The sequence below is a fragment of the Pelodiscus sinensis genome, chromosome 27, assembly GCF_052426305.1.
Source record: "Pelodiscus sinensis isolate ZL-2025 chromosome 27, ASM5242630v1, whole genome shotgun sequence".
NCBI classification, from domain to species: domain Eukaryota; kingdom Metazoa; phylum Chordata; order Testudines; family Trionychidae; genus Pelodiscus; species Pelodiscus sinensis.
The window spans coordinates 18,303,743-18,330,985 of record NC_143078.1 but is presented as its reverse complement, the minus strand read 5'-3'; the positions used below and the strand labels follow the sequence as shown (position 1 = coordinate 18,330,985).

General features: G+C 58.1%; 1 protein-coding gene across 1 annotated transcript; it reads left to right on the top strand.

The window, feature by feature from the left end:
• Positions 1-19,591: 19,591 nt before the first annotated feature.
• PROK1 (prokineticin 1) lies at positions 19,592-26,958 on the top strand. The gene is made up of 3 exons (XM_006116404.5): positions 19,592-20,737; positions 22,529-22,654; positions 25,432-26,958. The coding sequence occupies exons 1-3, from the start codon at positions 20,666-20,668 to the stop codon at positions 25,549-25,551; spliced, it is 318 nt and encodes a 105-aa protein (XP_006116466.1). The 5' UTR covers positions 19,592-20,665; the 3' UTR covers positions 25,552-26,958.
• The last annotated feature ends 285 nt before the right edge of the window (positions 26,959-27,243 follow it).

Here is a 27,243-nt window from a genome sequence, read left to right as displayed (position 1 = left end):
CTGGTGATGGTAGGGCTGGGGGAGCCAAGTCCCACCCCCCAGCCCCACATCCAGCCCCACCCCTTCTGCCAATCCCCCCCTCCCACGGGAGCCAAGCTGCCTTCCTGCCCCCCACCACAGGGAGTTGGGGCAGTATGCCGCCACCCCACCCTCAGCATGGGGAGGGAGGAGGGTGCTTGGCCCCGCAGCACAGGGAAAGCGGGTGCTCAGGGCAGCAGTGTGCTCACTGTATGGGCGGAGCGTGCAGGGGCCAGGCTGGCAGTGCCGGACAAACTGGTAAGGGGGTTCAGCACCCCCAAGCTCAAAGCCCAAACCCAGACCATTAAGGGATGCTCATATCAGGGCTGTCTGTGCCTCCCACATTGGGCCATTCTTTTACTTAAAGGGCCACCACCCAATTCCTGTATGCCCCTCGGAGGAGGAGAGAAATGACATTCCAGCCTCCCCTTTTTGGACAGTCCCAATTAGCCGGTCCCAGGTTTCTGGTGCAATAATCTGAAGCGAGTGTCGGGTGCTGCATATTCAATCAAGTGGAGCATTAATTCTGGTACTTCAGCCCTCTCTCCCTGATGAGAAAGTCGGAGGCAGGGAGAAAAATGCCTCTTGAGAATGCCAATTGAGGAGACAAAATATCCCATCTGTCCGAGCGGCGCAGCCTCAATTACTCGGGAGAAAGAAAGATTTATCACTCCGTGGTCATGGAGCTCTGGAGAAGAGCCAGGGAGCAGCAGTTCCTTCGCCCGCTGGCCTCACGCACTGCCCCTTGCTACCCCTGCATGCAGCTAAGCACCGGCACTTGTACACCACAGGCAAAATGCTCACATACCCACACCCTCCCTTGGTGACCAGCCTACCCAGAAACCCTGCAGGGCAATATGTTCATTCCTCTTTGCATAGCCTAGCAGCAGCCAATGGTGGGGCATAGCAGGGTGGCTTCCAGTGGGAGGAGATCTCAGAGAGACAATGTCTGGGAATATTCATACTAGAACTTGTTTATTTACAGCAGCCCTGGAACAGAGATGGGCACAAATGGCATGTAGGCAATCCCTCCGTTTTGAAAACTCTGCCCAGCTTCCATGCTCACTTACCTGCAAGCAACTCTCCCCCAGGAACTGATGCCAGTTAGTGAGAGGAAGGCAGAGAAGAACCTGTTTGCTGCCACTTCCCCAAGCACAGTATTGGAAAACTACAGAGCCTGGATTCCAGGGTGACCATGCTAAGGATCAGGGCACGGCTGCCAAACCAGAGGTTGTGGTGATGATGTGCTCAGAGGGACGTTGGAACAAAGGAGATCCTGCAGGAAACCCTAGTTTATGGCTCGTTCTTATTGTTACTGGCATAACCCAGGAAGAGGGCAAGTGTGACCCTCTTTGGAGCAGACTTTCTTGGGTGCAGACTTTCTTTAGACAGGCTGGGAAAGCCATCTGCTCACTGCCAGGCACTTCCTTTCATGTAAGCAAACAGTGCTGGGGTTGGCATACCAACTGCCTCGACCCGAAGCGCCCCACAAAGTGCAGATCTAATCAGCAGCCGCTTACAACCATCACACGCCAGTCGGAAGAGTTATCTTGCCCTGCAGGCTAATGACACTGAATTAATCCTCCCCCTGCTTTTATGCAAATGGGTGCACGGCCTCTCCACCATAATTTGCAGCTGCGCTGGTGAGTGACGACCTGGCAGACCAATATTTTACAGGGATGCGTGTTTGTGGGGCGGAGGGGGGCATTCAACACTTGATGCTTCCTGTAAGGAAAAAACAGACATTGGTCAGGATGGAACTTAACTGGGGAAGCGGGGCCCTATTGCTCCATCCTTCACACAAAAGACAGTAAAAAGTCCCAGCGGTTGTTCCGGAGGAGGCTGGTACATGGTGGGGGACTCCTGGCCAATGTTCCCGCTAATTTTTCCATCCATGTGCAGAATCAATTTTTTGCTGTACACCAGGGCATGTGCGAATGTGCACCACCAGGAAAAACCCAATCCTAGCTGTAGGCATTCTGCTAATCAGCTGGGCTACATTTGAATCTCCCCAGAGTGGCCACACTTCACACAGCTTACAGGGAGCCTGCTCCTGGCTTTCACCATGATGAAATAGGCCACTTCGTAGCAGCGTCCCCTCCGGTGCTAACACATGATCTGCTTGCACCTTTCTTTTGGTGCCCTTTAGTGTTTGCACATGACCATTGCTGAGCCAAACGCAGCCAAGAAATGTGACCCTGGACTGGCCCCCTGACGGCCGTTTGAGCAAGTCAGACACTAACGCTGGTGTCTATTGTGTGTGGTCTCAGCCAGAAACTAGAAGTGGGTGGGAAAATGTGGTTGTTTTATGTGGGAGCGCCCCCTGGCCCCCGTACTCATGGATTTCACCCTTCCCAGTGATCACAAGAACATGCCCCATGAATGGGGAGGGCTTCCCATATTTGTGAGCACCAGGGCGTTGGTTTTGCCCAAACTCCAGTGTGAAGTGTCACGTTCAAAGGGCCAGTCAGTTTCTGGCATCAATGGGCACAACTCCCCGCTCACCAGAGCGATGCCCATGTGTGCCAGCCGAAGAGCTGAGCTGCCTCCTCTTCTCCCTGCGGTTTCAATGGGGAGGGGGGGGGGGTTGCTATGCTCTGGTCTGTCTTGCATTAGGTGCCTTCAGGGCACCTGCCTGGCTTTACCAATCTGATTCCTCACTCCCCCCAGGGCAGGGCAGCTTTCAGACTGCTCGGCAGAGACCTGTAGGTGTTTGCTGCTGTCTGAGGGCCTGGGGCAGATGCGTCTGTATCTTAGGGCTTGGCTGTAGACCATGGATCATGTGATGTGTCCTAGATGGAATCTGGAGGGGTGTGAGCAAGTCTAGCGGCCAGCAGGTTTCTGGTGTCGAGTGGTATTTGTGTGACCATCACTTAGTTGCACAGCAGTGTCTGGGAAGTGGCTCTCCTGGTGGATTAGTCTGAACTGAGATTGGCGGCGGGGTGGAGATCTTTGAAATCCCAGTGGAATTCTTCAACAGCCTCCTCCCCAGGGGTCCAGGTGATAAAACAGACCCCGCCCAAATCTAAGCGAGACCCAAGTGTCTCTGACCCAGCTGTTTCCTAGGGGGTTGAGTCCCGAGGGTTTTAAGGTGCCCGTCCCCCAGCAAGGTCTCCGAAGGCCACTGGGAGAAAGTAAGCGTCTGATTTATGGCGAGCACTCAGGAGAGCCTGCGAGACAAGAAATCAGGCGGTTGCTGCAGTCATTTCGCTATTGCCTTGCTAGCGCCGGCTTGTCAGACGGGCAGATTGAAATGTTATGGATAGGCGACGGAAGGGACGCTTTGAAAGCAGTGCCGAGAAAGGCCATCCGTCAGGCGAGTGGGTGCTGTCTCCCTCTGCCTTCTAGCCGCAGGCGCTGCAGGACTGACTCACTTCGGCTATGCCATACCGAGGGCAAGAGACACCTGCAGACAGCTGGGCAAGTCTTGACTCAGAGCGAGGGGAGCCAGGACCCCTGGGTTCTGGGGCCAGCTCGCGCTGATCTGGGGCACCTCTCAGGAGTGTCCATGTAGCTGTGGGGAGCTCGGGAAGACAGACGCGCTAGTTCTGCTCCAGACAGCACCTCGGACTAGCAGTGCGGCCCCTGCCTCTGCTTGGGCTGCCCCCCGGGTACCTGCTGCATGGCTAGAGCTGCAGCCTGCACCACTGTGACCACGCTGCTATTTGCAGGCACTCCCGGGAGCAGAGCCAACACCCGGCTGTCTCCTTGTGCTGGGAATCGCCCCTCCTGCCTATGCTCCACGGCTCAGTCCCTGTGACGGCGCGTTGGGGGTTCCCCGTCTCCTGCACCCCGAAATGGCACAAACAGCCTGCACCAGCCAGTAGAATTGAGGGTGGTTTATTGCTCCTCCAGCACAGCGCAGCACAGATGTAATCTGGTTACAGGAACTGGGGCTAAGAGGCCTCAGTGCCCCCCCTTGAGATAGGGGAGTCCCAGCCCCCTCCCCAGCTCGTTCTTCCCTGCCTTCCAGCCAGGAACTCACTAACCCCCTACCAGCCCTGCCCCCCAGCCAGGGCAGCATCCACCTCCCTTTGTTCCTCTCCATGGGGGGTGTCTGGCCACTGGTTCAACAAGTTTGGCATTACCTCTGCCTAGCGAGGTTTTCCCTGCTGGGTCTTGCTCCAGACAGCAGGGGTCACCACAGCCCAGCAATTACCCCCACTACGTCACAGTTCTCCCCCCTCCGAGAGCGAACTGAGCAGGGTCACTCCGCTCGTGACCTGGGGAAGTTCGGGCCCCTCGCTACGGGACAGCGCGTCGGCGATGATGTTGGCGCTCCCCTTGACGTGGATCACTTCCATGTCGTAGTCCTGCAGGAGCAGGCTCCACCGCAGCAGCTTGGCGTTGGTCCCTTTCATCTGGTGTAGCCAGGTCAGGGGGCAGTGGTCGGTGAACACCGTGAAACGCCGGCCAAACAGGTGCGGCTGCAGCTTTTGCAGGGCCCACACCATGGCCAGGCATTCCCTCTCTACGGTCGCGTAGCTCCGCTCCCGGGGCAGCAGCTTCCTGCTCAGGTACACGATGGGGTGACGTTCCCCTTTCTCGTCCGCCTGCATCAGCACCGCCCCCAGCCCGGTGTCCGAGGCGTCCGTAAACACGATAAAGGGCTTGTCGAAGTCTGGGTTTACCAGCACTGGGGCCTTGGCCAGGGCTCCCTTCAGTGCACAGAGAGCCCTCTGGCACTGCTCCGTCCAGACCACCCTGTCGGGCCTCCCCTTCCTGCACAGCTCTGTGATCGGGGCAGCGATGGAGCTGAAGTTGGGCACAAACCTCCGGTAGTACCCCGCCATCCCAATGAAAGCCTGGACCTGCTTCTTGGTCTGGGGCACAGGCCAGTCTCGGATGGCCTCCACTTTGGCCGGCTCTGGCTTCAAGCAGCCGCTCCCCACCTTATGGCCCAGGTAGGACACTTCGGCCATTCCAACCTTGCACTTCCCAGCCTTTACGGTCAGCCCAGCCTCCCTCAGCCGATCCAGTACCTGGCTGACCTGGGCCACGTGGTCCTCCCAGGACTGGCTGAAGACGCAGATGTCATCGATGTACGCTAGGGCACAGTTCTCCATTCCCCTCAGCAGCTGGTCCACCAGGCGCCGGAAGGTGGCCGGCGCCCCTTTGAGGCCAAAGGGCAGGACCAGGAACTCATAGAGCCCCAGTGGCGTGATGAAAGCCGATTTCAGTCTGGCCTCCTGGTCTAGCGGCACCTGCCAGTAGCCCTTGGTGAGGTCCAGGGTGGTGAGATAGCGAGCTCCCCCCAGCTTGTCCAGGAGCTCGTCGGGCCTTGGCATCGGGTAGGTGTCGGACACCATGATGGCGTTGAGCTTCCGGTAGTCCACACAGAACCGGATCGACCCATCCTTCTTGGGAACCAGCACCACGGGAGAGGCCCAGGGGCTGGAGGACGGCTGGATCACCCCCAGGGCCAACATGTCCTGGACCTCTCTCTGCAGGTCCTGGGCTGTTTTCCCTGTGACCCTGAATGGGGAGCAGCGCACCGGGGGGTGAGTGCCCGTCTGCACCCGGTGGACAGCCAGGTTGGTGAGACCCGGCTTGTTGGAGAACAGCTGCTGGTGGGAGCGCAGCACCTCCCGGATCTCGGCCTGTTGGGCCGGGGTGAGCTGGTCCAAGAGGGAAATTGACTCCAGCGAAGAGTCCTCTCCGGTCCCAGGGAACAGGCCCACCAGGGGATCCTCCCCCTGCTCCTCCCAGGGCTTACACACGGCCAGCACGAAGTTCTCCCTGTCCCAGTACGGCTTCATCATGTTAATGTGATTCACCCGCTGGCCGCGCGTCCGGCCCGTCAGCTCCACCACGTAGTTCACCTCGTTCAGCTGCTTAACCACCTTGAAGGGGCCATCCCAGGCGGCTTGCAGCTTGTTCTTCTGCACGGGGATCAGGACCATCACCTGGTCCCCGGTAGCGTAGGCGCGGGCCCGTGCATTGCGGTCGTACCAGACCTTCTGCTTCCTCTGGGCCCTGCTCAGGTTCTCTCTGGCCAGGCCCATGAGCTCGGCAAGTCTTTCCCGGAATGTCAGGACGTATTCCACGACCGGCTCACCCTCTGGGGAAACCTTCCCCTCCCACTCGTCTTTCAATAAGTCCAGGGGGCCCCTCACTCGCCTCCCATATAACAGCTCGAACGGCGAGAACCCCGTGGACTCCTGGGGCACTTCCCTGTATGCAAACAGCAAGTGGGGTAGGTACTTGTCCCAGTCCTGCGGGTGTTTGTGCATAAAGGTCCGTAGCATCTGCTTCAGAGTCCCATTGAACCTCTCCACCAACCCGTTGGTCTGGGGGTGATACGCTGAGGCCCAGGTGTGTTGCACCCCACTCTTCTCCCACAAGCACCGGAGCAGGGCCGACATGAAGTTGGATCCCTGGTCCATGAGAACCTCCTGGGGAAACCCCACCCTGCTGAAAATGGTCAGCAGTGCGTCTGCCACCGTGTCTGCCTCGATGGAGGGCAGGGCCACGGCCTCGGGGTAGCGGGTGGCGAAGTCCACCACCACCAGGATGTATTTCTTCCCTGTCCGGGTCGCTCTGCTGAAGGGCCCCACAATATCCATCGCCACCTTCTGGAAAGGCTCCTCTATGATGGGCAGGGGTCTCAATGCAGCTTCTTCCTGTCTTGGGCCTTCCCCACTCGTTGGCAGGAGTCGCAGGACCGGCAGTACCGCTGGACAGCTGCAAACATCCCCGGCCAATAGAAGTTTTGGAGCAGCCTCAGCCGCGTGCGCCGGATCCCTTGGTGTCCCGAGAACGGGATGTCATGGGCCAGGTGTAGCAGCTTGCGGCGATACCTTTGGGGAACCACCAGCTGCCGCTGGAGCCCCCACTTGCCTACTGTCCCGGGGGAAAGCCATTCCCGGTACAGAAATCCCCTCTCCCACCGGAACTTCTCCTGGCAATCTCCTCCTAGGGGTTGAGCGGCACCCAGGTCAGCCCGGTCCCTCAGGGCCTGCAGGGAGGGATCCGCTCGCACCTCCGCCTGGAATTCAGCGGCTGGGGCTGGGACAGGGCCGTGGTTCCCCCCACTGCCTAGGTCCAACTCTAGGTCTGCTGGGACGGGGCTGAGTGTCGGGTAGCATACGGTCTGGGGCCACTATGTCGGGCCGGGCCAGCGTCACCTCCGCCCCCGTGTCCCAGAAACCCGTAACCTTCCTGCCATCCACCTCCAGGGGTACGAGGCAGTCCCTCCGTAGGGGCCGCCCCGCCCCCACCCGGTGCACGGATAAATCTGTCTCCCGAGGGTCAGACCTCCCAGGGGAGGTGCACTGAGCATCCTTCCCCTTTCCCCGAGCGGAGGTTTGCCGGCCAGCCCCTGCCACTGGGGCAGCCTGCCCTTCCTCCCGCCCCAGCCAGTTAACCCTGGAACGTCCCAGGTCATGGGACCTGTTCTTGCGCCTGGTGCATTGAGCCCTCTTGTGGCCTCGTTGCCCACAGCGATGGCAAGTTAGGTTCTGTGGGCCCATTCGGGTCGGCTCTGCCCGGGCCCTGGCTGGTTTTCTGGGGTATCGATGACTGGTCCTGGTCCCTGGGGCTCGCCTCGGAGGTGTCTCTCTCCGTTGCTCCGCCGAGAACCAGTCTCTGCGCGATTCTTTTTCTCTCCGGGACTCCCGTTCACACCCGGACCGGCTCTCCATGAACTCATCTGCCAGTCTCCCGGCCTCCTGGGGGTTCTCTGGTCTCCGGTCCTTGAGCCACAGCCTCAGTTTGGGTGGGCACGCTTCATAGAACTGCTCCATCAGGACCAGCTTGAGCAGCTCCTCTGCGGTCTGGGCTCCGACTCCAGACACCCACTTGCGGCCGTATTGCGCCAGGCGGGAGGCCAGGTCCACATAGGTCTCCCGTGGCCCTTTCTGTACCCCCCCGGAACTTCTTCCTGTACATCTCGGGGGTCAGCCCGAACTTGTGCAGCAGGACCTCCTTGACTCGGTTGTAATCCCCTGGCTGTAGGTCCTCCAGCTGGCTGAGCACTCCGGCCGCCTCCTGGTTCAGTGCGGGGACGAGCTCCTGCAGCCAGTCAGCTGGGGGAACCCGTTGCAGCCCACAGGCCCTCTCAAAGGAGCTGAGGAACCCGTCTATGTCGCCCATGTCCTTCAATTGGGCCACCGTGAGCCTCTCCAAGCGCCTGGCAGCCCCGGGACCCTGGGGCCCATCCACTCTTGGCGCAGCCGGGGCCCCGCAGGTTCTCCGCTCTGCCATGGCCAGCTCATGCTGTCGCTGCCTCTCTCGATCTTGGCGCTCCTTCTCTCGGTCCTGTACTTCCAATTCCTTCATCCGCAGCTGGATCTCCAGCCGCCGCAGCTCCGCTGGGCTGGCCCCTGCCCTAGATGGGCTACGGCTTGCAGGCCTCCCGGGAGACGCTGTCTCATCTCTCCATTGGGTTCCAGCGCTCCTCCCCCTCTCAGAGCCTGACACAATCTCAGGGGGGGTCTGGCTGCTTCCCCTGGGGACAAGATCCTGGCCCTGTGGCTGGTCATTATCTTCCAGCTGGGTAATCAGTTGGGCCTTGGTTGCTTTCCGCACAGGCAAGCCCCTCTCTCTGCACAGCCCCACTAGCTCTGCCTTCAAGAGTTGGGCGTAGGCCATCTGCCCGCTGGTCCCCTTGGTGCAGACTCACCAGTCTAGTGCCGCAGCGCCCCACGATTCCCCGGAACCGCTTCGCTCTGCCTCAAGCATGGTTGGCTCCAGGGCTCTTGCTTCTACGGCGCCTTGTCGCTTGCCGCTGGGAGCTTCATCCACGGGGTGCAGTGGATCCCACTCCTGACACCAGTGTGACGGCGCGTTGGGGGTTCCCCGTCTCCTGCACCCCGAAATGGCACAAACAGACTGCAGCAGCCAGTGGAATTGAGGGTGGTTTATTGCTCCTCCAGCACAGCGCAGCACAGATGTAATCTGGTTACAGGAACTGGGGCTAAGAGGCCTCAGTGCCCCCCCTTGAGATAGGGGAGTCCCAGCCCCCTCCCCAGCTCCTTATTCCCTTCCTTCCAGCCAGGAACTAACTAACCCCCTACCAGCCCTGCCCCCCAGCCAGGGCAGCATCCACCTTCCTTTGTTCCTCCCCATGGGGGGTGTCTGGCCACTGGTTCAACAAGTTTGGCATTACCTCTGCCTAGTGAGGCTTTCCCTGCTGGGTCTTGCTCCAGACAGCAGGGGTCACCACAGCCCAACAAGTGCCCCCACTACGTCACAGTCCCCTCCGGTGAAACTCACCTGCCTCTGCCAGGCTTCCCAGCGTCTCTGCTTAGGGACCAGAGCGTCACCTGGTGTCAAGAGCAGGTGCACTGGCTCAAGTGGCTCTGCCAATATGCCCCAACAGCACCGTGCTGCTTGGAACTGGCCGAGGAGTAGGGCTAGCATGGAACCGAGGCTTGTTCCATCACCAGGAGCGCTCGGGTCCCGGTGCCGCGGAGAATCGAACAGAAGGCGGGTGAAGCCCTTGGAGCCGCAGGGAGACGGCTCGGGGGTACTGCTCCCTTTCCGTTCTCCGGGAGCCAGGGCCGAACCCGTGCGGAAGGGGAGGAGGCGCCGGGGAGAGGCACATCTGCATGCAATGGCACCATTCTCCCCTTTCCCGGTGGGCAGCCAAACAGCCCGCCCGGTCCCAGTGGTGACCGTTCTCACCATGTTCTTGCAAGTCTCCCAGTCGTTGTTTGTGTTTCTTTAACCACCTGCTCCCAGGGCCCTGGGAGTCCAGGTAAATCTCAGGTCCCTTTTTTAAACGAACGTTTCTAGTCCTTCTGGTTGGGAGAAGATGCTGGGAACCACAATTCCCAATGGCCCGTCACTGGCAGGCCTCTTGATTTCTGAATGGTTAGGGCTGGGACGCTGCCTTTGCCTCTCTGAGTCAGTTGTTATTGCTCGCGGGAGCCAAGAGGGTGCTTATGCCACTAGCCTCAACCTGCTCTTACTGCGGCTAGAAAACGCCGCACGGCCATGGCCCTCCATGGGGTTACTCCACTCACACCGGGGAAAGCACAAGAATCAGGCCCGGCTCTCCATCCCTCCTCTGAGCATGGGCACATGGGTGATGGGTGAATCCAGGGCTGTGGAAGGTAGCCCTCCCCACTGCCGCCAGAGGCCCCGCCACGCCACTGTAGGGGTAACCCTCACCCCCCCCGAGTGGCCAGCGCACAGCCCCAGCAAAGGTCCCTCAGTTTGGTTCCATCCATGTGCTGAATAACTGTTGTTGTGTGCACCATGCGCGCGCAGTAGAACGTGAAGCCTCGCTGTGGGCACTGGGCACCGCTGGGCAGCCGGCAGCGCTAGACTCTCTCCCGGGCAGCTGCCCAAGCACTCAGCTTCCAGGGAACACTGAGCCCCAGCCTTCCCGGCCTGGCGCCTTGGCGCAGCTGAAGTGAGGGCGGCCGCAGGAGACTGAAGGGAGCGGTGCCAAAGTGGGGGCTCTGGGGGCAGAGAGTGGTTGGGGCCAGCTAGGCGGTTGCCTCCTCCTGCCTCTGGTACCCGCTGCCCATGCCTCCCCACCCGCTGAGAAAAGGCAATGCCTGACAACCAGCTCCCGAGCCTTCGGAGCCCCCATCTACGTAGGTCCGTGCAGGAGTCAGCAGGTGCCCACCCTGCACAGCTTTTAGCCATGCTGCAGGCAGCATGAACAGCATTCGTCCACGTTGCTGAGCCAAAACCCATCCCACCCCAGGAGAGGCGTTTGCTGGGCACGTTTTCACTCGTGCCTGCTGCAGAAGAGCTTTTATCCTGCACCAGTGCAGCCAAAGCCAGTGCAGCGTGGGAGAGAGCCGGAGAGCGGAGCCCTGGAGAGCAGGACCCAAAGTCCACGGGGTTTCCCTGCCACTGGGGCACCTGGGAGGCCACGTGTCCATGAGCACACAGGACGGGCTTCTCCAGCAACTTGCCCCCCGTGAGGTTTTCTATTGGAGGCTGCCCCGAGATCTGCTCGAGGGACCAGTCTGGGACGGTTTGGGGGATGTGTTACGCAGGAGGCCAGCCTGGACAGTCACAAAGGGCCGTTCTGCCCTTGGGATCTAGGGCCAGAAAACAAATGAAGGAAACGAGGGAAAGCCCCAATCGCATGACTCGGTCCAGGGCCCATATTACTCCTTGGCTGTGTCTACACTGCACCCCTTTTCCGGAAAAGGGATGCAGATGAGACAAGTCAGAATTGCAAATGAAGCGGGGATTTAAATATCCCCCCTTCATTTGCATAAACATGGCTGCCGCTTTTTTCTGGCTCGGGGCTTTGCCAGAGAAAAGCGCCAGTCTAGACGGGATCTTTCGGAAAATAAAGCCTTTTCCGAAAGGTCCCTTAGTCCTGATTTTAAGAGGAATAAGGGACCTTTCGGAAAAGGCTTTATTTTCCGGAAGATCCCCATCTAGACTGGTGCTTTTCTCCTGCAAAGCCCCGAGCTGGAAAAAAGCGGCAGCTATGTTTATATTTAAATCCACGCTTCATTTGCAATTCCGACTTGTCTCATCTGCATCCCTTTTCCGGAAAAGGGTGCAGTGTAGACACAGCCCTTGAGGGGCAAAGTCACTGGAGCCGTAGATTTCAGCTCATTCCCCGGGCCAGACCACATGGCCTTGTTTTCTTTGTGGCTGGGAGGAATTAATTGGGGCCCACATGGATTAGACCTTATTAAAGCTCTAGGACGAATTAGAACAGCTGCTACTTCAAAGGAGCGACTGGACTCCAGTGCAGAAAACTGCGAGGGTATTTTTAGACCAATTAACCATAGAGACCATTCAACATCTCCCCGATGAGTGGCAGGGTATCCTGCTGCTTCACTCTCCGTGCCCATCCAGCCAACTCCTAACTCTGCAGACACCAGCCCACACCCTGGGCTGGAAGGACTTTTGCACGGGTGTGTTCCAGCTGTGTTGTGCCAGGCCAAGCACCTGGCTGACTGGCCACTGCCCCTGGGATTACAGCAGCTTTTTTTCAGCCAGAGCATAATTGTGAGTCCTCCTCGCAGAAGAGAATTGGCCCTGGTGTGTCTCTGGGGGCCAAGGTGTCTTTCCAAGGGTGGCGGTCCAGCCAGTGGGGCCCTGAAGCATCCCTGGGGCAGGAGCTAGGCTCTGTGCAATGGCAACAATGAGCACTCATGGCAAAGGGAGGCATGTCCAAGTGAGGAGAGTTGCGGGGGGTGAAGGAGAAAGGCCACAGGGAGGAGAGTGGGATGGGCAGAAGTTGCAAAGGATTGTGGGTCCTTGGCCAGATTCCTCGCTCACTGCTCCTGCAAATCCAGAGCTGCCCCGGCGAACTCTGAAGATCGCTCAGGACTTTCACCAACGTAAACGAGATTGGAATCCGCCCCTTTTGCCATGGAATTAAGGGAGGCCCGGCAGAGCCTGGAATGTGTGCTGTGATCCCGTGGGAATGGGAGTCTGTGCACGGGGGGCTGGGTAGGGACAGGTCAATACAGGCTGTCGTGTGCTGTCTGCTTGTGCAGTGCCAGGCCCCGTGGGGTCCCAGCCAGGCTGGTCTCCAGATCCTGCTGCAAAAAAAGAACCAATGCCTGGAAACCCACTGCAGTTGCATCGCTCTGTTGCAATGGAGAAGGAGGAGTCCGGTTGCTAGCAAGCTGTCTGGCATTGCTGACCCCACCTTTTCTCCTCCTTCCCCCTGCTCGGATTCCCAGCTCGCTCTGCACAGCCCAATGGCAGGCGCTCACTCTGCATCATGCTCGGTCTCCTGCTGTGCCCCGGGCCTGATCCAAACCCTGCTGGCGTGCACGGGAAAGCTGCCGAGGCCTCCGGCGAGCTCTAGATCCAGGCCCTAGAGCTCTGGCATTTTGGAACCCTCCCGTTGTTCCTTGGAGGTGCGCCCCTCAGAGTGTTAATGTGTCTCCTGCAATGGCCCATGGCTCAGGCCAAAGTGACGCCTGATTGTCTCCAGAGGGATGGGGCGTGAGACGGGCAGACGGGCAGGTAAATGTGAGGTGCCGAGAGGCTCAGGCAAAGCCCCTTGGGCTGCCGAGTAATGGCAGTGTCGGGTAATACGATACACGTGGATGAAAACTCAGCGGCTAGCGGGTCCCACGTGCTTCACGTGGTCGGAGGCCTGGAGTTAGCTGCGAGGTGACCACCCAGAGCCTTCTGAGATGGTCACCCATCAGGAGAGGTCAGAGCCCGCCCACAGGTCTGCTGGCCTCATGCTACTGACAACATGGCAGTGCTGGGCTGGCCTGACCATCCAGGCGAACTAGGAGGTCACCCGGGGGCCATACTTTCGGGGCGCCAAATTAGGTGGTGGTGAATTCTTATTCTGTATTTTAAGACGTTGCTACGTGGTTCCTTCTGAACGCCAGCGTGGCCCGCTGCGTCAGATGGCGCTGAGCTCCGTGAGTCGGGCCCGGCGTGGCCCACTGCATCAGACGGCGCTGAGCTCTGTGAGTTGGGCCTGGCGTGGCCCGCTGCGTCAGATGGCGCTGAGCTCCGTGAGTCGGGCCCGGTGTGGCCCGCTGCATCAGATGATGCTGAGCTCCGTGAGTCGGGCCCGGCGTGGCCCACTGCATCAGACGGCGCTGAGCTCTGTGAGTTGGGCCTGGCATGGCCCGCTGAGTCAGATGGCGCTGAGCTCCGTGAGTCGGGCCCGGCGTGGCCCACTGCGTCAGATGGCGCTGAGCTCCGTGAGTCGGGCCCGGTGTGGCCCGCTGCGTCAGATGGCGCTGAGCTCCGTGAGTCGGGCCCGGCGTGGCCCACTGCGTCAGATGGCGCTGAGCTCCGTGAGTCGGGCCCGGCGTGGCCCACTGCGTCAGATGGCGCTGAGCTCCGTGAGTCGGGCCCGGTGTGGCCCGCTGCGTCAGATGGCGCTGAGCTCCGTGAGTCGGGCCCGGCGTGGCCCACTGCGTCAGATGGCGCTGAGCTCCGTGAGTCGGGCCCGGCGTGGCCCACTGCGTCAGATGGCGCTGAGCTCCGTGAGTCGGGCCCGGTGTGGCCCGCTGCGTCAGATGGCGCTGAGCTCCGTGAGTCGGGCCCGGTGTGGCCCGCTGCGTCAGATGATGCTGAGCTCCGTGAGTCGGGCCCGTCGTGGCCCACTGCGTCAGATGGCGCTGAGCTCCGTGAGTTGGGCCTGGCGTGGCCCACTGCGTCAGATGGCGCTGAGCTCCGTGAGTTGGGCCTGGCGTGGCCCACTGCGTCAGACGGCGCTGAGCTCCGTGAGTCGGGCCCGGCGTGGCCCACTGCATCAGACGGCGCTGAGCTCTGTGAGTTGGGCCTGGCATGGCCCGCTGCGTCAGATGGCGCTGAGATCCGTAAGTCAGGCTCGGCGTGGCCCGCCGCGTCGGACGGCGCAGAGCTCCGTGAGTCGGGCCCGGCGTGGCCTGCCGCGTTGGACGGTGCTGAGCTCCGTGAGTTAGGCCTGGCGTGGCCCGCCGTGTCAGACGGTGCTGAGCTCCTTGAGTCGGGCCCGGCGTAGCCCACTGCGTCGGATGGCACTGAGCTCCGTGAGTTAGGCCTGGCGTGGCCCGCCGTGTCGGACGGTGCTGAGCTCCGTGAGTTAGGCCCGGCGTGGCCCACGGCGTCGGATGGCACTGAGCTCCGTGAGTTAGGCCTGGCGTGGCCCACTGCGTCGGATGGCACTGAGCTCCGTGAGTCGGGCCCGGCGTGGCCCACTGCGTCGGATGGCACTGAGCTCCGTGAGTCGGGCCCAGTGTGGCTCGCTGTGTCTGACGGTGCTGAGCTCTGTGAGTCGGGCCCGGCGTGGCTCGCTGTGTCTGACGGTGCTGAGCTCTGTGAGTCGGGCCCGGCGTGGCCCACTGCCTCGGATGGCGCTGAGCTCCGTGAGTCGGGCCCGGCGTGGCTCACTGTGTCTGACGGTGCTGAGCTCTGTGAGTCGGGCCCGGCATGGCCCACTGCCTCGGATGGCGCTGAGCTCCGTGAGTCGGGCCCGGTGTGGCTCGCTGTGTCTGACGGTGCTGAGCTCTGTGAGTCGGGCCCGGCGTGGCCCACTGCCTCGGATGGCGCTGAGCTCCGTGAGTCGGGCCCGGCGTGGCCCACTGCGTCAGATGGCGCTGAGCTCCGTGAGTCGGGCCCGGCGTGGCCCACTGCGTCAGATGGCGCTGAGCTCCGTGAGTCGGGCCCGGTGTGGCCCGCTGCGTCAGATGGCGCTGAGCTCCGTGAGTCGGGCCCGGTGTGGCCCGCTGCGTCAGATGATGCTGAGCTCCGTGAGTCGGGCCCGTCGTGGCCCACTGCGTCAGATGGCGCTGAGCTCCGTGAGTTGGGCCTGGCGTGGCCCGCTGCGTCAGATGGCGCTGAGCTCCGTGAGTTGGGCCTGGCGTGGCCCACTGCGTCAGATGGCGCTGAGCTCCGTGAGTTGGGCCTGGCGTGGCCCACTGCGTCAGACGGCGCTGAGCTCCGTGAGTCGGGCCCGGCGTGGCCCACTGCATCAGACGGCGCTGAGCTCTGTGAGTTGGGCCTGGCATGGCCCGCTGCGTCAGATGGCGCTGAGATCCGTAAGTCAGGCTCGGCGTGGCCCGCCGCGTCGGACGGCGCAGAGCTCCGTGAGTCGGGCCCGGCATGGCCTGCCGCGTTGGACGGTGCTGAGCTCCATGAGTTAGGCCCGGCGTGGTCCGCCGCGTCAGATGGCACTAAGCTCCGTGAGTTAGGCCCGGCGTGGTCCGCTGCGTCAGATGGCGCTGAGCTCCGTGAGTTGGGCCCGGCGTGGCTCGCTGCGTCGGATGGCGCTGAGCTCCATGAGTCGGGCCCGGCGTGGCCCACTGCGTCAGATGGCACTGAGCTCCGTGAGTTAGGCCTGGCGTGGCCCGCCGTGTCGGACGGTGCTGAGCTCCGTGAGTCGGGCCCGGCGTGGCCCGCTGCGTCGGATGGCACTGAGCTCCGTGAGTTAGGCCTGGCGTGGCCCGCCGTGTCAGACGGTGCTGAGCTCCTTGAGTCGGGCCCGGCGTGGCCCACTGCGTCGGATGGCACTGAGCTCCGTGAGTTAGGCCTGGCGTGGCCCGCCGTGTCGGACGGTGCTGAGCTCCGTGAGTTAGGCCCGGCGTGGCCCACGGCATCGGATGGCACTGAGCTCCGTGAGTCGGGCCCGGCGTGGCCCACTGCGTCGGATGGCACTGAGCTCCGTGAGTCGGGCCCAGTGTGGCTCGCTGTGTCTGACGGTGCTGAGCTCTGTGAGTCGGGCCCGGCGTGGCTCGCTGTGTCTGACGGTGCTGAGCTCTGTGAGTCGGGCCCGGTGTGGCCCACTGCCTCGGATGGCGCTGAGCTCCGTGAGTCGGGCCCGGCGTGGCTCACTGTGTCTGACGGTGCTGAGCTCTGTGAGTCGGGCCCGGCATGGCCCACTGCCTCGGATGGCGCTGAGCTCCGTGAGTCGGGCCCGGTGTGGCTCGCTGTGTCTGACGGTGCTGAGCTCTGTGAGTCGGGCCCGGCGTGGCCCACTGCCTCGGATGGCGCTGAGCTCCGTGAGTCAGGCCCGGCGTGGCTCACTGCGTCTGACGGTGCTGAGCTCCGTGAGTTGGGCCCGGCGTGGCTCGCTGTATCTGACGGTGCTGAACTCTGTGAGTCGGGCCCGGCGTGGCTCGCTGTGTCTGACGGTGCTGAGCTCTGTGAGTCGTGCCTGGCGTGGCTCACTGTGTCTGACGGTGCTGATCTCTGTGAGTCGGGCCCGGTGTGGCCCACTGCCTCGGATGGCGCTGAGCTCCGTGAGTCAGGCCCGGCGTGGCTCACTGCGTCTGACGGTGCTGAGCTCCGTGAGTTGGGCCCGGCGTGGCTCGCTGTGTCTGACGGTGCTGAACTCTGTGAGTCGGGCCCGGCGTGGCTCGCTGTGTCTGACGGTGCTGAGCTCTGTGAGTCGTGCCCGGCGTGGCTCGCTGTGTCTGACGGTGCTGAGCTCCGTGAGTTGGGCCCGGGGTGGCTCGCTGTGTCTGACGGTGCTGAGCTCTGTGAGTCGTGCCCGGCGTGGCTCGCTGTGTCTGACGGTGCTGAGCTCCGTGAGTCGGGTCCGGCGTGGCTCGCTGCGTCGGACGGTGCTGAGCTCCGTGAGTCGGGCACATTGTGGCGCGCGGCTGTGTGTGTAAATTCAGGTAAAGCGGGTCCGGGCGCACTGCCTGGGACGGGCCTGGCCGGTCAGTCCTATGGCTCAGCCAGTGTCGCTCGCGGGTGGTGACGTCCGGTAAGCGACCCGCCACAGCCGTTCTGGCCCGGGCCGGGAACCTGAGGACACTGTGCCCATGAAGAGCTCTCATTCTAGACCGCTCCTTCTCCCTAGAGTGGATGTGGAGCTTGGTTCACCCAGGCCCTCAACCCCCTGCGATGGATGGCTGGGCAGAGAGGCGTTTGTGGCTAGGAAGGAAGGATGGTCCTGCGGCCAGCGCTCTGCTTTGGGCCGAGGGAGGCCAGGGTCCGGTTTCTTTCCTCTCAGGTTCTCTACGGGTGCGTGTGCACTGCTGAACACACACAGGCCTGGGCTAGTTACCTCAGAACAGCCTCTCCGAGAGCCCAGGCAAGCAGGCAGATCCTGAGGAATTCCCTCCCGCCCAGCCCCTTGCCCCATGCCCCATGCCCCATGCAATGCCTCGGCCCGCAGCCAGGTGAGGTTCTGCTGCCAGCCCAGCTGCGGTTTGCCCTGGTCGTGGGAGGCATCATGGGGGGAAGTGTTGGGGGGAGGAATCCGTGGGGGCTGCCACCCCGGTGATGTACACAGGCCTGCAGGGCAATGCAGAGAACGGGGGCTGGGAGCAGAGGCTGGTCCCCGAAGGCTGGCTGAGCTCCGCAGCCTGGCGGTCAGCGCCTCCGCTGAATAAATCAGCATCATGCCACTGAGGCCAATTGGCACCAGCTGAGGCCCTCGGCCGAAGAGCCAGCTCGTCCCCTGGGGGCCGGCAGGGAAGCGTCGCTGTCGGTGAAGTGCCATGCACATTTATGGCTCTAGAAGTAGGTGATACTATCGACAATGCTGATAACATTGGCCTACGCAGGGACCAGCCTCCTGCTGAGGGCACTGGTGGAGAGGCAGCAGAGCTCCTGGCTGAGTGAATAGCCCATAAAGCAAGCCCCACGGAGCTGCCTAGAGGCAGCCGATTAACGGCCCCGTGGAGCAGCGCCGTGGCTGCAGGGCTAATCGCACGTCTCCTCAGAGGCTGACACATCAATAGCCACAAGCGGCTCTTTCTGGCTCCCTGGAAACGTGGCCTCCCCCCCTTAACTCACTAGGCAGGAGCCTCCTCTGTGGCTGTTCATTGGTGGCTTATGGGGGTACCTGCGGCGTTGCAGGGGGCTCGCTTGCTGGGATTAATGCCGGCAGGTCAGGAAGGGTGTGAGAAGCAGCGAGGCCAGGGTTTTCACAGCACCCTACCAGCCAGGCACCCAACTCCCACTGGCTTTTCAGGCAGACCCGGGTACCTAATTCCCATAGGCACTTTGGGAAATAGCAGCCTGAGGGCCTATGGGGGTACTAACAACCGGAAGGGAGGAAGGAAAGACGAAGACCAGGAGGTGGGTGCGGAGGCTGAGCTGGAGTTGAATTGGTGCCGGGCTTTGTGCTCTGCAAGCAGGGAGGGGGCATTTTGCCTGCTGGGAGCACAGAGCCGGCTTATGTCACTGGCCAGTGGCAACCAGGCTGGGTGTGAGCGAACCCCTTCTCCGGCCTGCTAGAGCCTCTTCCTGCACTGACAGACAGGCAGGCGCAGGCCCTCCCTGCGGGTGGGAAGGGATGCAGCCCATGCATCCGTGGCCTGGCTCAATGGGCAGCAACCCCATGTCCAACATCTGACCTGGAAGCTCCTAGGGGAGATCCTCTGAGGGGGCAGCACACCCCCTGGTGTAAGCTGCGGCTCAGGCCGGTTGCGAGGCCTGGCGTTGGTTCGTAGCCCTGGCAGCGCTGCCATTATCCTCCTCGGCTTAGGTCACTTTGCTCTTCCGGTTTCCCCATTTGCTTTTGGAGGGGGACCCTGCCAACCTAAAACCCTCCTTTCCCCAGGATCTGGGCTGGCCGGCAGAGGGGCTGCACTTTTCTCTCTGTGCTGCACATTCTTCCTTTGGCATTCACCCGCTTCCATGGTGAGTTACTACAGCTGCTCCGTTCCGGTCAGAGCCACAGAACCAAAGGGCTAGCGGGGCCAGAAGGTCCGTCCAAGCCAAGCCCCTGGCACGATGCAGCAGTAGGTTCTTTCTAGTCCTCTCTCTACACCTGAGCCCAGACAGCAGCCTGATGCAATCAAGGCAGACTCCAGGGCTGTGTCTAGACTACATGCCTCTGTCGGCAGAGGCATGTAGATTAGACACATAGGCAAAGGCAAATGAAGCCATGATTTAAATGATCGCGGCTTCACTTACATTTACATGGCTGCCGCGCTGACCCGACAAACAGCTGATCAGCTGTTTGTCGGCTCGCGCGCTAGTCTGGACGTTCCCCCTGTCGACATCAAAGCCCTTTGTCGGCAGCCCCGTTATTCCTTGTGGAATGAGGTTTACCGGGGCTGCCGACAAAGGGCTTTGATTTCAACAGGGGGAACGTCCAGACTAGCGCACGAGCCGACAAACAGTTGATCAGCTGTTTGTCGGCTCAGCGCGGCAGCCATGTAAATGTAAATGAAGCCGCGATCATTTAAATCATGGCTTCATTTGCCTTTGCCAAAAAAACAAATCTACATGCCTCTGGTCTTGTTATCCTGAGTAGAGAAGGCTCCCAATGACGAATTGGGCTGGGGGGGCTGGCCAGTCTTGTGATTTATCAGGGCTGGGGGGGTTGGATTTGGGGCCTGTGTTTTTGTGGGTCAACACCTGTAGTTAATAACACCCAGGGCCAGACCCTCTCCTCAACCCTGGGGCAAGCTGGAGCAGCAAGTGGAGGATTTGGCTCCGGCTGCCTTTGCATAGCAGCACATCCACGCCCCTTCCTGCCCTGTCTGTGTGAGGAGGGGGACTCAGATGGCCGGCATGGGGCAGCAAGTGCCACGGGAGGGCTGCCAACTGTGCCTCAAGCTAGCTGGGAGATTGTTTTATGTCCAACATGGCATCATCTTAAACTACCCTATTCTCTTATCTGTCCGGATAGCCAGTTATCTGTTTAAATAAGCGTGTTGTTCATATTGTTTCCTGGACTTTGACATGTCTTGGAAGATATTCCAAATATAAACAGAGGCACAGAATATTTTCAAACCTATATTAGGATATTTACATACTCTATTCAGATGCAATATAATCACCCATGCAATTCTCTCTCTCTCTCTCTCTCTCTCTGCCACCCCCTCCCCCACCTTGCGCACAACATGCTAGGCACACACATCACACATACCTACACTTGCACTCTGCACTAGCCTGGAGGTGGAAATCAACTGAATTTTGTCTGTTTTGTTTCCTTAATTTTATTCTAACACAAACTTGTAGTGGCTATAGAAGGGCACTTTAAAACAAATCCAGATGTATTTACATGATTTAAAACTGGGATAATTTGTAAGGGGAGAATAATCGTCTTCTCATTCTGGTTCATTATTTTTTTTTACACCAGTAGATTCAGTCTCATTTGCCTATTCTGGGCTCATCAGAAAAAACCCATCACATCAGTGAAGGAGACTGAAGGGGCTGAGGTGTTAAAGGCAGAGCGAGGGGAGGGAGGGTGCTTTCAGATCTCCTCGGTAGGACAGCAAGGAGACAGGCAACAAGGACTTCAGCAACCGCACACCGAAGAGAGAAGAGTTTCCTTATTTATCTAGTCACCATGAAAACGGTCGTCCAGATCTTGTGCTTCTTCTTTTTAATAACTTTTTACAAATGTGCGGTCATCACTGGGGTAAGTCTGATTTCCTTGTCTTGCTAATGTGACACTTGAACATGTCTGAGATCTTGTATTCCTTCTGAGCTAGATTCCATGTGATTGGAGAAAATAATTGCATCTTCTAGCGGAGAAGTGATTTTATTTTCAGTAATTCAGAAAAGAATTTCCTCCTGGAAGCTCAAAGAAGAATACTTTCAAGTAAAAATTGTATAGTGTGCTTATATCTTCAAAGCGTGCCTTCGTATTCATAATTATAATGAAATATTACCGTGTGTGTATTAACAGCACACAGTTTGATCAAAAAGAAGCAATCCTAAACCCAAGAGACATGCTTGCATTAATAAATGCTCTGTTCCCGATGGATATTCTTACTTGGAACTAAATCAACATTTCTCCAGCAGTGCTTGATACTCCGTGAATTTGAAAGTGACACTGACTACGTATATACAAAAGTGAAACAGACATGATTCCCTCCACCCCTGCATTTGAGCAAAAAGATAGGGGGGAAATGAAATAGAACAACTACAGGAAAGTGCATTACGACATTTATATTTGTTTGGGTTCTGTCAAGGTTTATTGGTATCACAAATAATTGGTTTAATTATGCATATTTTTTAGCTGTGATTGCTTGTATCTAATTAAATTCTTTACAAAGCGATACAAAGCTAGCTAAATGACATACACATTCAGTATTTTTTAATGAGTTAGACTGAATACTAAATTCTTATTCACTGATCATCTTTTATATGCTATCAGCTATGAGTCCACAGAGCGCAATGTATGCAGATACAAATCCGGCCAGGGAACCAGAGGTTCTTGTTCAGAACACACCACGCCACACCATTTGAGTCAAAGAGGGGAGGGGAAAATAGTAAAACGTTTTCAGGTTGAGAAAAGTGTGGAGATGCTGATAAGACACCCCCGTACGGCCCATAGGAACGGGGGGGATTTGATTTCAGAGGTGCTGAGCATCTCAAACTTTCACTGACTTCACCACCTATGAGAGGAGCAAAGCCCCCTCAGAAAGAGGCCCCGACCTCCAGCTGGCATATGCCGCCTGCCACGGGTGACGATGACTTTAATGGAGCCATCTGCCCCAGTGTCCTAACTAATGTCAGTCTCATTCATTTAGACCCGAAGAATTCAGAGTGTCTTTCAAGAGAACACAAGATGGGAATTTACAGAGAAAAGGAGAGAGGCCAAGAGGCCACGTCATGTATCCCAATGCATTGAAAGAGTTGAACGGGCCTTGCGCGAGGAGTGTGGTATTATTCAACTGGGGTCGGGCTGCAGTGAAATCTGAACAGGCCCCAGGCAGCTGGAGGTGGCCGCGGCGGGCGGGGGGAGGACAGGTACCAGTGGGTGGGGGGAGAGGACTCATCCCTGGCCCCCAGCCTCCTGCCCACCCTGCAGATCCCCAAGGCCCTGCTCTCTGAAGGGCTTGGGCAGCGGCGGCTAAGGCTGCTAGTAACTGACGGTTATGTAGCCGTTGGTTCAGTGCTGGGCTGCCTTGAGCTCAGCACGGCCAGCTCCCCTGAGCATCCCAATCGTCAGCCTCAGGCGCACGAAGCCCTGTCCGGCCTGTTGGCCTGGGGAAAGCCCCTCGAGCCAGAATCTGACTGTCGCTCTCATTACAAGCCCTCCTGGACCTGACCTGAGACACGTGGCTCCTGTTGCCTTAGGAATCGGTGCCTGTCAGCGCGGCGCTGGCCAGCCCAGCTCCGTTACCAGTGTCCAGGAGCAGGGATTTCCCCTGCCACTGCCCTGCCCACACTCACCTCTGTCTGGGCTTTTCCTCCCCACTAGGCGTGTGAGAGAGATCTGCAGTGCGGAGCCGGGACGTGCTGCGCTGTCAGCCTGTGGCTTCGCGGGCTCAGGATGTGCACTCCGCTGGGACAGGAAGGGGACCAATGCCACCCATTCAGTCACAAGGTAGGGCCCACCGCTTTAACCCTTTCTCAGCCCAGTCTGAGCAATGGCCCAGGCTGATCTTAGCATCACGGAGCCATAGAACCCTAGTCCAGCCCCTGCCCAAGGCAGGACCCATCCCAGCTAGGGCTCTGAAACTAACCAGCCATGGAAGGTCTTAAACCCTCAATCTTCTGAGCTAAAGGCAGAGGCCTTATCCATCCGGCCACACATTCACGTCACCGTTCCAGCATTGCTGCAACTAGATTTTCCAGATCAACTTTTCTTCGGGCAGGATGAGTTGAGAGCTTGTATTTTTTAACAATGGCATATGGCATTGGTCTAGGAAGTGCTGTAATAACCCTGCTCACCGGATCTTGTACAGCAGTGGTCCCCAACCGTCTTGTGTGGTGGGTGATGTCATCCTGCTGCATCGCCTGGCTGGCCAGCCCCATGCCAAGTGCGCCTGCGCCGGTTCCAGACCCCCCACCACGGCCATTTCACTGCTGCGGACCGGCCACCCTGCTCCCGCGGCTTCCCCGCCATGCTCCCTGGCAGGTTCTCCCGCCACCGGCGCATCCCCACGCCCCGTCACAGTGCGAGTTCGGCCCCGCAGAACATGCGGCCCGGCCATCCCTCCTCGCGACCCTGCCTAGGCGGGCGCACATAAATGCCCCGGCGGGTGCCATGGCATCCACGGGCACCGCGTCGGGGACCACTGCTGTAGAGTATCTGCATGGCCCAGGGAACATGAATTCTCTTGCTGGACGCTTGCAGTGTAACACATCAGAGTTCAGATGGATAAACACGGAAGAGCCCAAGAACACACAGAAAGAAAACTGGCTGCTCTAAAGCAGAGAGGCTCAGCTGATTCCAGCTCACTGGACTGACTCTGCACAGTGACCAGTTGCAGGTTTCCCTCCCAAGCCCTGGGATAGCTCAGTGGTTTGAGCATTGGCCTGCTAAACCCAGGGTTGTGAGTTCAATCCTTGTGGAGGCTGTTTAGGGATTTGGGGCAAAAATTCATCAGGGATGGTACTTGGTCCTGCTGAGAAGGCAGGGGACTGGACTTGATGACCTCTCAAGGTCCCTTCCAGTTCTAGGAGATAAGCAATCTCCATTATTATTATTTTTTAACAAGCAAGACCACGAAAGCCCTGAGGATGTAAAGTGACAGTGTGTAATTGTGCCGTTTGCAGCACACCGCGCTGTAGTCTGAAGGGTGCAGGGGATACGGATGCCCCGTGCTGCTGGGTAGGGGCTCACACTGGCTAATCACCCTTCTGGCCTTGGAACCATGGAGGGTGAATGAAAACAGGAGACAAACAGGAGGGACCCCTCCTGCAGCCGCCCCTCTGAAAGTCACGCTGCTCGGACGCCGCTGCCCCGGGATTGTAAAGGAGCCAGTCACCTTAAGGCAGGCATGTCCAAAGTCCGGCCCGCGGGCCAATTGCGGCCCGTGTTCCGGTTTAATACGGCCCCACAGGTAATTTGGCAATATCTATCTTTTATGGCCCCCAATGAATCCATATGTATTGAGATGAATACATTGTAAAATCTCAGTTAATGTCAGTTGGTCTAAATCAGTTATAAATATATTTGGACACAACATGTATACTTGGTGTTATTTTTTTTGAACTTAAAAGTTGACAGACAACCTTTATTACCAATAATATGTAATGTACTTTACAATGTTCCTGACATATATTTCAGCTTCCTGGATTTCTTTTTCATCTGGCCTTCAGATATGAAAGGCAGAGTGATTTAACACCTGTTTAGATTTGTCATCCATGTGACGAAATGAAAAGTATGCTGTTTTCAATAAACTTTGCATAAAATAGTTAATTTGCATTTAATTTTAATGGTTCAAAGAATGTCAGGCAAAATGGTCGGCCCTCACGCATGTTCACTTCATCAAATCTGGCCCTCGTTGAAAAAAGTTTGGACACTCCTGCCTTAAGGGGAACTGGGTGCTTTAGCCCCTCCCCCCAGCCCGTACGGGCCTCACTCTACCCACCCCAGTGTGGAAACGCTGAGTCCTCGGTCCCAGGGCTCCCTGCAGAGCAGGGTGAGCCAGCAGCAGCCACAAGCTGCCCGCCCGCCAGGGTTAGAACCCGGCACCGATACACGGGAGGGGAGAAGCCAGCCCAGAGGCAGACAGCGCGAGCAGGGCATTGGGCGGGCAGTGCCTGAGTTAAGGGACGAGAGTTATTCCCCGGGCCAGTGGAGGCTGCGGGGTAGCCAGGCTAACAGCACTCATTGCTGCCAGGAGTTTTGGGCCTCTCAGACTGGGCTGCCGTTCAAATGAGCTGAATGAGGATTAGGGGCCCAATCCTGCAGCCCTTTACTCCTCCCATTATGAGCAAGGGCCCCCCGTTGCCCATCAGAGCTGCAGGATTAGGCCTTGAAAGCGTCAGTTGCCAGCCTGCGGGGTTGTAGCGGGAAGCCGATTAAACAGGGCCCACAGGCCCCCGAAAGCTCAGAAACTAGGAGGCTACTCAAATGAGTCCAACTCCTGATTTGCAGGAGGCTCGCCTCCTGAGCCGTGAACACCTAGCGCTGGCAGTCCGACCTCTGGGCTGTGCCATGGGAGCCCGGGGATCACGCACACGGTCGGAGCGATGCATGCTTTGCTAGATTGCAGCCAGAGTAAAGAACTTCAGGGTCTGGTCCATTGTCGGGGTCATGGACCCCTGTGGGAAGGAATCTCTTTTACCCACCCAAGAATTGTCCTGGCGTCTCTGTGGCTGAAGCTCTGACATTTTTGCGGTGTCTTTTGTCTCTTTCATTTTCTGCTGAAGGTCCCTTTCCTCGGAAAACGCCAACATCACACCTGCCCGTGTCTGCCAAACTTCATATGTGCCAGATTCCTCGATGGCCGATTCCGGTGTTCAGTGGACTTCAAGAACATAGACTTTTAGCAACAGGATGGCGCATCAGAGAGCTTCCCAAATGGAGAGCCGGGCAGCACTGCTCTCTGAAATGTGCACCACTCAGAGCCTCTTTTCATTTCTCTTCACCGTCACCACCACAGTGAGTGGAAAGACAAAATAAGGGCAGGAGATTTTCAGAGGCACAAATAACACTGAGCACTGATTAAGCACTGTCCTCACTAGATCTCTCAGCACATTACTAAAGAGGGAGGTATCATTAGACCCATTTTATAGAAGGGAAAACTGAAGAACAAGGAGGCAAAGTGACTTACGCATGGTCACTCAGCAGATCAGGGGCAGAGCCAGGAATCGCATCCAGGGCTCCTGCATCCATGTCCAGTGTTTTCACCACTAGCTTGCATGAACTTGCCTAATTCCCATTGATTTTCAATGAATTGGCTGCCTTACGTCCCTTTGAAAATATCCCCCAACAGCTTCTGAAAATGACAGTTTGCATGTAACAAAAGGGATGCTGTCACCAATGCTTCAGACCCAACATTTATCTTATAAAGTAGAGCGAAGGGTTGGGTGTTCCTAGAAAGGGTTTCAGGATTAAATAACTCTGGCAAATTGTGTAACCCTCATTCTGGGCTTAGTCACACAAATAGCCCCTGTGCTGTTATTCCTATTACAGCCTGGAGAACGTATGGCCCAGTTACGGGATGCTGGAATAAAACTATAAGATAGGAGACAGAGGCAGGCTACATCAGCCACTCTCTGATTGCTGTATGGAGTCCACCCCAGAGCTCCACCTTGCAAACGGAGGAGCAATGTTGGCCTCTGCAAGCCAAATCCCCCATCCTTGCTCCTGTTGTATCTACTGGGACTGCTCCACAAGGAAGTACCGACAGGCTTTACATTGACTTCAGCGGGTGTTTGAATCAGTCCGTAGGATGAATACACACCACTGTAAGGAAAGGTGGGATTGGTCCTGCCCTGGGCAGGGGCTGGACTCAATGATTCCTGAGGTCTCTCCAGCTCTGTGGTTCTCTGAAAGGGTTAGCTAGTCACACCCTACGCAGCAGCCACCTAAACTTTTACGTCTGTCAGTCTCGCTGCAGGAGGACAAGTCTAATTCAATCTTGCTCACTAATTTCTGTGGCATGTTACCTTCAGGAAAGCCCAGCAGTTCAGAGGCATGTGTTCACTTGCCCTTTCCAAAGGCCTGCTCAAGGCCCTTCTGTGTCATTTGATCTTCATTGGTTTAATCTGAGCCATTGATGGCAAACCGTAGGATTGTTTCCGGTAAGATAGAAGCATTGCTCAAATTCAGCATTTATTTTTGGTATGGAGACAAAAAACCCAGTTCCCTGGGGACCTAATGTTCTGCTCATAATATTATCTATGTGGGAAACCTCCATCTGACTGTATTATGATAAACATACGTAATAGTCAAATTGTGTTTTGATGTTTTGATTTGTATGCAGTCTAGTTCAGGGCTGTTTAGTGACCCAAAAGGTCAGTTTGCCCAGCTTTAAGAAGGACCCAATTGAAAGTAAAACCCTACACTGTGCAATGCACCCAGCAATGAATGTGAAGCGGAAGGACAGTTAGTGTAACGTGCCCCGCACCCGGTGGGCAGATGAACCAGAGAGCCGCGCTCTGCACTAGCTGTAGTCGCCAGACGTAGCGCTGGCCTGCTAAACAGATGCTTCAGCATTCTACAGCATCCCACATACT